General features: G+C 43.0%; 1 protein-coding gene across 1 annotated transcript in view; it reads right to left on the bottom strand.

Annotated features, from left to right (window-relative positions):
* Nucleotides 1-2,036, bottom strand: part of efnb1 (ephrin-B1) — an 87,647-nt gene extending 85,611 nt beyond the window's left edge. The window contains exon 1 of the mRNA XM_080416683.1: nucleotides 860-2,036. Within this exon, the coding sequence (XP_080272809.1) occupies nucleotides 860-975 (116 nt within the window). The 5' untranslated portion in view covers nucleotides 976-2,036. The remainder of the gene's footprint in view (nucleotides 1-859) is intronic.
* Nucleotides 2,037-10,000: the final 7,964 nt, after the last annotated feature.

Here is a 10,000-nt window from a genome sequence, read left to right as displayed (position 1 = left end):
TCCTGGGAGGGAGTGAAAGGGAGAAATATCCTCATTCAGTGAACTAGGCTACACCTTGACACACTTGGCAAGGGTTGCTATTCCCATTTTCTGTCTCTTTTTTTCCTGGGCTGTTCATTACAGCATGACGAGCGATTTTGGGCGAAAGGGGGACTTCTACAAACTCAATATGGTGATGATAGTCATCTTAGAATTGTCAAAGCAGGCTTTGTCCAGGTCAAACAGGAAAATACATCTAAATGTGGATTACTACCACTCACCTATATGTGGAGACATTGGAACAGCTGTCTATGTGTAGGCCATTGGTTTGTGTTTGTCTATTTGTGGGAAATTCCTGTGTGGTTTATAAGCCATGTTATGCATTTTATTTGCCTTCTATCTGTAATTTTACATATGTTTTCTTATATGGACCATGAATACCTTGGCCTATAATTGAAAGGTTTAATTTAAATACTAACCTTTGCAACACTGGCAGGCTATTTCACAATAAATGTCCATGTTTAAATTGTCTTATTCATTTTCTTTCAGGCAGGCCCAACATACATAAATAGGCCTAAAGCCTGGTATGTGTTCAACACACTGGAGAAGAAAACAAAAGTAAATAAAATTGTGCACAAATTAAACCCTTCCAGCCTAGAGGGACTTTTTTTCCATAGCTGTTTTTCCAATTTGTAATTGACCATCACATTTAAAAAGATCATCTACCACAGATTGCACAGTGAACTGTACAATGTTAACTTTTTTCTGTAAGACTGTAGCCTTCCATTACGCACACTCTCTCTCACACACACACACACACACACACACACACACACACAGCGAGTTTGGCATGCTTGTACGAATGAAACATGACACTTACTTGAGATTTTGCGAGCTCCAAATAATAGTCTCCATTGATTTTGCAGAAGGCAACGCCGACCTGCACATTATAATAAAGATCCATAGGTAATACTTCCAACACGCGAGCCCCGCCATTCTCACAAACACACCCGGGAGCAGAGAGACTGGAGACGGGGGAGACTCAGTGAGTCGCACGGTCCTCTGTGATTCTCTACGGTCTGTCCGGTCGGATGGGAGGTGAGCTCTGATCAATCGGGAGCATGTGAGGTCGATATCAGATACATGACCTTCTGTCCATTAAAGTTCTTGATTTCTGCCCCTCGGACCCCCTGCGTCCTTGACTGAACCGTCCGTCCGCTACAGAGGAGGAGGACGGAGCAGCAGCCCCGTGGCTCAGATACGATCTCCTCGGCTAAAAAAAATGGGAGGAATCCCCCTCAACAAGGTGTCCTCCTGGAGGTTGACTTGTTGTGGCTGCGAGAAAAACAAAAAAAAATAGCCTTTTTCCTTCAAAGACACCACCACGCCGGTCTGGTGGTATTATTCATATATTAGATGATGACACCGAGCCGAGCAGAATTAGATGATGTCTTTGTCAACACAAAAAAAAATGATACTGTCCCTCTCTTGGCAGGCTGGACACCTCCAGTGTACCTGCCTGGATGTATGTGTGTGTATGTACAGATGACACAATGGTCCTCCTCATCCGTCAGCCACGCACGGCATCCCGGGGCCGGGGCTCCTGCTTCATTCCAGGGTTGTTCTTTCACTTCTCAGTCTCCTCCTCTCTGGCTCTTTTTGCAGAGGAATTACAGAAATAACATTCCAGCTATATTCCCCTCTCTCTCTCCGCTGTCCGTCCCCGGTGCCAGTGCCAGACCCGACCCGGCTCTGGGTTAGTCCAACTCGGGCATGTTCTCACGCGCGTCCCGGTAATGAAACGCGTCCCCCCTTCCCTTCCTTCTCCGGGCAGTTGTCGTCGCTCTTGGGGGGTCTTCTCTTCTCTTCGGGGTCTTCTTTTTCTAAGGGGGAGCCTCTGCTCTTCTTCTTCCGAAGCTCTATAATGACAGTGTGACTCTGAAAGGACCCGGTTCCATGTCCCTCAGTCCAGGGTTATTGTTGTTTAGTTTCTTTTCTTACGGGTTGGTAAACTAAACTCAACACGTCGTCCTCCGGGTTGGTTGGTGTTAGTGCAGCAGCGGCGGCTCGTGCACCGAAACTGCTCCACTGCAGTGTTGCCAGGTTGTGTGAGAGAAATAAGCAGCAGGGTCTAGGAAAACAAGCCCAAAAGAAGCCACATGAGCACTCTACTCTCTAAACCCATTACATTGGCTATTTTCAAATAAATATCTTGGTAAAATGTGAATGTGAATGTTTTCAAATCCACAAAATCTTGAATGGGGGGGTCTCTGGCACAAAATATTTACAGAAGATTGGGGGGTAATTTGGGGGGTCCTTGACATGAAAATATTTGAGAATCACTGGTTTAAACAACATTAGGAAACTAGCCCAAATAAGCAACTACACTTTAGAAACAAGCCCAAATAAGCAACTACACTTTTGAAACAAGCCCAAATAAGCAACAACACGTTAGAAACAAGCCAAAAAAAAAAAACTACCAATATTTACAAGAAACTTTACAGAGAAAGAAGCCCAAAGTCACTTAGAATAAGTGGACATGGCAACGCTGCTCAACTGTAATCTGATGCCCGTGCAGGCGCACGGTGGGACCCGCCCACTGAGCGTCCGCAGTCCAATCAGAATGTTCGCTGTGGGGAAAAGAGGGCCGAACTTGGGAAAAGCGAACGGGGGCATTTAGCAACATAGGGTATTGTTTGTTGCCCTCATTTCGTCTGATTAGGCACAGGCATGTTGCCTGTTGAAATGTGCCCAACGACTTGTTCCACCACCTCAGGTTCCACTTTTACGCCTGCCTGCTTAGGGCAAGGCAAGAACTTGTGTAGCACACATTTCAACAACAAGGCAATTCAATGTGTTTTACATAGGACATTAAGTAAAGAAACAGAAAATAAAAAGAGAAAAAAAGGAAGAAAAAATAAGTTAAACACATATTCAGGAGACAGAAGAAAAAAATACTAGGCTAAATAAAATGACATTTGAGTACAGTAAAAACAAAAGAACTAAATATGGAAAAATAAGAGAGTAAAAGTACAATGCAGAATAATACGCCTGCCTAAATACATACATACACTTACATAGGCAGAGGCATTTGAATTGTGTAACTATTTCTCACTCTGTTTGTGACCTATCAAGTTTCTTGCATGTAGCTAGCTAATGCACATACTCAATCAAATTAAGTCAAGTCAATTTTATTTATAGAGAGCCCGTTCAAATACAGCATAATTAAACTGTAACTGATTACTGAAATTGAGATAAAATCATGTTCAATGTATGGGATCACTATTATAATTTAGCATTATTAGTATGAGTATAATTTGCTTTGTTTATTTCTGTTTGTGAAAGTAAAATGACACACATTGATAATGGATATAGATATATGGACTCATGTCAGACTTAGATTTGTGTAATTATGTTTTTTTTTCTTGTTTTTTTTTCTATTTAGTGTGTAACACTCAAAAGAAGAAGAAAACAAAAGAAAAACAAAACAATTGCAAGAAGATATAATATGTGTACTGCAACATGAAATGTAATATGAACAAATTGCAATAAAAGTATATATTTTTTTAAATGTAGGGGAGGAAGCAGTGCTGCCTGACAGTTACAGCACAGGTGAAAATGCACCCTACGCAAAGGGGTATTTACCGGGTCCGTTATTGGGTTTATTCTCCCCCTCTCTCTCACACACTCACTCTCTCTCTCACACACACACACACACACACACACACACACACACACATACACACACACACACACACACACACACACACACCACACCACCTCCCCTCCGCACCGTCGACCCAAATTGAAATGGACTTTGGGCTTATGCGTCATGCTTGGGTTGGTCAGAGTGAGACTGGGGCGTGTGTAAAAAGTGCTTATAGGAGGCAAAAACTTTGAACCCGGTTTATGAAGTAATGGTGGCACCATGCCGGCCAAATAGCCAAGCCGAGCAGAGCCAAGCCAAGCCGTGGCTCCAGCTCGCTTCTGTATGGCCTGTGTGTTTCATCTGAAAGGAATGATGATTAATTGTCTCTTTGGATCTCTTTCTGCTATGTACCCCGTATGGGATAATGAACTGCATGAGAACTGCGGCTCCAGTGTCAGTGGACAATAGGTGGTCGGTAGTCTATAGTCACCAACCTCATTCACTCACCGAGCACCAAATGCTTGACACATAATTGATCATGTCCATGTCTGTGCCCCCATTGTGTGTGTGTGTGTGTGTGTGTGTGTGTGTGTGTGTGTGTGTGTGTGTGTGTGTGTGTGTGTGTGTGTGTGTGTGCGTGTGCGTGCAGTGAAGAAGTAGCCTACTCAGATATTTTACTTAAGTAAAAGTAGCAATACCACAATGTAGACATACTCTGTTACAAGTAAAAGGCCTGTGTTCAAAATAAGTATAAAAGTATTGGCATCAAAATATACTTGATGCCAATAAAGTACCAAAAGTAAAAGTACTAAAATGTTTGAAACTAGCAGATCTACAAGCTCACAACTTGTGAGCTTGTAGATAGGCTATTTTCAAATAGCCTATGTATGGAACAGGGCTAAAGTGGTTAATGTGTGTTTTATAATATCATAATTTATATCTGCAGAGTAACTAGTAACTAAAGTTATCAAATAATTGTAGGGCCTACTGGAGTAAAAGTACAATATTTGCCTCTGAGATGTAGTGGGGTAGAAGTAGAACAATTGAAAATTGGAAATACTCCAGTAAAGTAAAAGCACCTCAAAATTGTACTTAAGTACAGTACTTGAGTAAATGTACTTTCCACCACTGTGCGTGTGTGCGTGCTGGCTTGTGTGATGGCTTGTGTGATCGAGAGTTTCTCCAGTTTTCTCTCTTTTTTTTAAACTAATTTATTCAATCAATGCCGCCCCCTAATGGCCATACAGAAATCGATTGATAGATAGAACAGCACAGCAGGGGTGGGGGGGGACTCTGTCACATAATTGGTGAAGAAACGCAACAGACAATTAAAGTAGCATCCCACTGTTTTGTAAATTATTTTTCCTGTATCCTGTAGCTGACAGCCCATAGATTCATGTCACAACAAGCCCACTGCATAACATAAGCTTCACACCCTTAATTAAATGCAGTCCATTTATGTGTATGTATTGGTGTGTAGGATGTGTGTGTGTGTGTGTGTGTGTGTGTGTGTGTGTGTGTGTGTGTGTGTGTGTGTGTGTGTGTGTGTGTGTGTGTGTGTGTGTGTGTGTGTGCGCGTGCGTGCGTGCGTGTGTGCTTGCATGCGTGCGTGCATGAGTGAGTGTGTGCGTGCGTGTTGTAGATAACAGAAGTTGGGCACCAAGGCTGAGCGTTGTCATAGCAACCACAAACATGGACCACTTGCCACAGAGCAGCCATGTCCAGTATGGGTTACCTGATACCCCCAACAGCCTATCAGAGCATCACTCTGCAGATACCTGATCCGCTGTGAGCCAATGAGACCCTCCTGTGTACAGCCTTGATGACTGTCACAGCTGTGGCCACTGGCCAATAAGATCATGTCACTGAAACGCTGTTGGTTATTTTAGCAAAATAATCATTTTGTGAGCGGAGGAAATGTATTCCCTCTGTCTATAATCTAGGTAGGAGCACTTTCTAAAACATGGGGGGGGACTTATTATGTCATTACTGTATGAATTTATGTTCATCACTAATTTAAATATTTATCATTATACCGAGCCGTTATTTGCCCTGGGTGCAGAGGAGTAGGCCCTACTAAAAGGACTGAGGGGGATACATTTCCGCTGATTAGACCCACAAGCTAGTATCTAAATCAGCGTTTCTCAAAGTGGGTGAGGCCTAGGGTGCCGTGACGCAAGTCCAGGGGTCGGGTCGCCACTGTGCCACAGAATAGACTACTTTGATAATATTTGGAATTGATCAATATCACTTCAGTTTAACCACTTAGACCCTCTATACTTCACTAAACAATTCAATCTATCTGGAAACTGATATTCTCTCGTCCCTGTGACTACTGTAGGCTATCTTATAAGGGAAAGATGTAGGCGGCGGCCATATGTTTACGTACTGTATATGACATAAATGTAAGGTGCTATCAAGTAACAATGTAATTGAGGGGTGCCATGGATGAAAAAGTTATTTACAGGGGTGCCCTGAGCCAAAAACGTATTGAGAACCCCTGCTCTAAATGCTTCACTATTGGTTGCTTGACTATTGGTAGATGGTAGGTGGAGACTAGAGATCTCCAATTGTGAGATGCTCACTGATTGGTCAGCTGCCCTATGTTAAAACTTCATTGTGCGCTGAACGAGCGACTACTACTTAACAAACTTATATGGAAGGAACTTGTTAAACACAGTCGCTGCGGGTAGTTTGTTAGAATGAGGATACACTAGCGACTGTACTTTGTACTAGTTTATCTGGGTGCAAAAAGGAGCCAAAACCAAAACATGGGAGCGGTATGGTATGCAGCGACCTTCAACGGTTCACCGAAAGGCTGGCCACCCAACAGAAGGCAGTGACACACTTTCCATGTTCTGAGCCAACTCTCCCCCCACTGTCAGGTAATCCCACCAGGTAGATACCATTTTGTTCATCGGGGTAGTTCCTTGTTGACAGTGATATATTAGGTCTAAGTATTGAACTATTTTGTTATTGTCTTTGTCAATAAATAAGGCGGATATGGGTAGGTTGTGAAAAATGATTTGTCATTGCCATCATTTGAATGACCTACGATAAATATAAGTGTATATTGTTAAACTTAATTTTATGATAGGGCTGCATAATGAGGTTTTGCAATTATGTAATCATGAAATGTGTCAAATAATGTCACATTCTTATTGGTCAGCTGTTGCACCATGCCCTAGCTCTCCTCACCATTGCACAAGGGTAATATAAAGAGCCAGAACACTGTACAACCCATCTCCACATCCATCAGGCTCACAGCACCATTACATATTATTTGGCCAAACTATAGCTGTGATAATAAGCACAATGAACAACAAAGGCATAAAATCACCTTTATCCTCCAGAAATCATTGTAATCAATGATCCTGATCAGAGGATTATAATTTTAGACATACACATGCATCCCTATTTTATCATCTTAAAACAATAATTCATATATATAATCCTAAGTAGTGTATGAAGGAGTGTTGTGAACACAGCAATACGTCTTGCTAGTTGTCTAGCAAGACGTATTCTTGTTTTATTGTTTTATTGGATCTTGTTTATTCGTTACACTTATTTGTTTTAGCTCTTGCTCATTTGATTTTCCTACTTTGTCTCATCTGTTTATGAAAGTAGGTAGCTGATATATTGCACTTTTACTTTAGCGCTAGGTATACCCTTGGTTGCTTGTTTTAGAAGAGAATGCACTTAATGCTTCTGGTGATTAGTAGTTTCGTTCCCCACCTATGTTGATGAATGCACTTATTGTAAGTCGCTTTGGATAAATGCGTCTGCTCAATGACTGTAATGTAATGTAATGTAATGTAATGTAATGTCTTGGACTCTCCCACGGAGGACACTTTCATATCACATTCACATCGGTCAGCCATGAAACAAGTGGCTTATTTCAGGAATGAGGTCATCGTGATGATGTGCATACAGTAGGTAGGTGCTACTGATTAGAGCTGCTAAAATTAGCCTGAATGTAGTGAGATACCTACCAGCAGGAGTAACAGCACTGTAAAAACCCTGAGTGTTAAAGCTGCTATCCGGAACTTATTTCAATAAATACAACTTTATTTGAACCAATCTGTATGTGGAGCATGTTGATACAACACAACTAGTTACCCTACTTTTCCATTGAGACATTTTGACCCCGGTGTTCAGGTAGGAAACTAGTGGTTGACAGTACTGCCTGAGGCTCATAAGCGTAATAACTCCCGGAAATTCCCTCTTGTTAGAGCGGGCAGACGTTTGGTCTCTCAGGTGGGCGACCAGGGTTCAGAATCCCGGGGAGGACGTGAAAGTTACGGGTTGCTGCTTTAATATAACTATGAGAGTTACATCCAACCCGTATGGTTCCATACAATATGGTTCCATTTGTACGCTCTCAGAGTTAAATGAAGTATGAACACTCAGGATTTTTACAGTGAACTCTTTTATACAGACACTCTTCCGACACTCAGACGCAGACTGGAGAGTCATAATAAAGAGGTGGCAGTGTGATGGTGGATTTAGTTTCCTGTACGTTGAAACTCACAGATGAAACCGTGCTGCCACTGAGGGCCAGGGCCCCATCGCCAGTGTTGCCAGAATTTGCGAGAGAAACAAGCGACCAGGTCTAGGAAAACAAGCCCAAAAGAAGCGACTTGTAGGCCACATGAGCATCTGCTATTTATTTGAAAATAGCCTATCTACAAGCTCACAACGCATTGTGAGATTGTAGATCTGCTATAAATCTTGTAAAAAAAAAAGAAAGGGAAAAAAAGTATGATGTTTTTTACTGGGCACGCACAAAACATTTTCAGATGTATTTGTCTGTGGACAAATACATGAAAATATTTTAGAACCACTGATTTAAACGACATTAGGAAGCATGAAGCCCAAATAAGCAACTACACTTTAGAAACAAGCCCCAAAAAAACACAACCCGCAACCACCAATATTTACAAGCGACTTTACAGAAAAACAAGCCCAAAGTCACTTATCATAAGCAGACATGGCAACGCTGGAGATGAACTGTGCTGCCACTGAGGCCCCCATCGCTCCCTCCCTAGTCCCATATTTACACTCAGCAAACACTGAAACTATGACATCATCATGCCGTGACGGAGCCACTAAGCGAGTCCAGCAACCTCATGAGTGAAAATAAATCAGGATTCATAGCCTCGCCTTGTTTTTAATCTATACTTAATGAAGTCTGGCAGATCCCCCGCTGGTGTGGCTTTTGCCATTGGCCTCTAAGATCTGCAGGCCAAGCCGGAGAGAGGAGAGCAACAAGCCCCCACAGTTATCTGAACTGCGACGAGGCTGTGGGGTTCTTCTGGCCACATGTAAAGATCCGCAGGTATGAGTGGATCCTCTCGGCATGCAACAGGGTCAAGTGGTTAACCCCCGTTATCTGGAGAGAGGACAAGCAACATGTGACTTGTGACTCCACTGTTCCAGCTGCAATCAATACCACACAGCCATTAACCACTGAGAGAGAACACACACACACACACACACACACACACACACACACACACACACACACACACACACACACACACACACACACACACACACACACACACACACACACACACACACACACACACACAACCACACACACACACACACACACACACACACACACACACACACACACACACACACTCTTACAATCCATCTCACGCACATTCAAGGGTCCACTCCCATTTCTGCTGAAGAGGAAACACAAGGGCATGAATGCAAACAACATGCACTCAGTCCAAACACAAGGCCATTTAAACAGTGGGAAAACACGGCTAATGTAAACGGACTCTATTTTCGGAGGCTGACACTCGTATGAGCGCTTCATGCTGCTTTGATTTAACCGGAGCGAACGACGGTGAGGCCAAACACAACAGCTGCAGCATCCGCAGACTACGTTTCCTGTTTGTGGTGGAGGCTTGATTGCCGTCCAGACGTCTTCCTCCTCCTCGTCCTCGCTTCTTCTCTTTGCTCCGCTTGTCCTCCCTTCCTCTCCTCCTCTCTCCTCTCGTCTTTCTTTCTTCTCCACTCTTCTCTTGTCTCCCTCAACGACTGACAGGAAAACCCTGATTACAGCAAAATCACCATCAACGCCAAACATGTCTGCCCTCATTTACAGTCCCAGGAGGAGATGTAACTACAAGACTTCTCCTGTCCTGTGCTCTCCCCCCACCCTCCTCTCCTCTCCTCTTTTTCGCTCTCCCCTCCCCACCTCCTCCCCTCTCCTCTCTTCCTCTCCTCGCTGCAAATATATATTATGTCATATCAGTAATTAGGTTGGCGATAACAACCCCTCTTCTCAAAGAGAGCAACAATAATAGCTGTTTAGGGTAACCATGTCTTTGTCTACACATAAATATGCTTTGA

This window comes from Gymnoscopelus braueri (assembly GCF_963280865.1).
Source record: "Gymnoscopelus braueri genome assembly, chromosome: 20".
NCBI lineage: Eukaryota > Metazoa > Chordata > Actinopteri > Myctophiformes > Myctophidae > Gymnoscopelus > Gymnoscopelus braueri.
The sequence above is the reverse complement of the archived record's forward strand: the minus strand, read 5'-3'. Positions and strand labels throughout refer to the sequence as shown.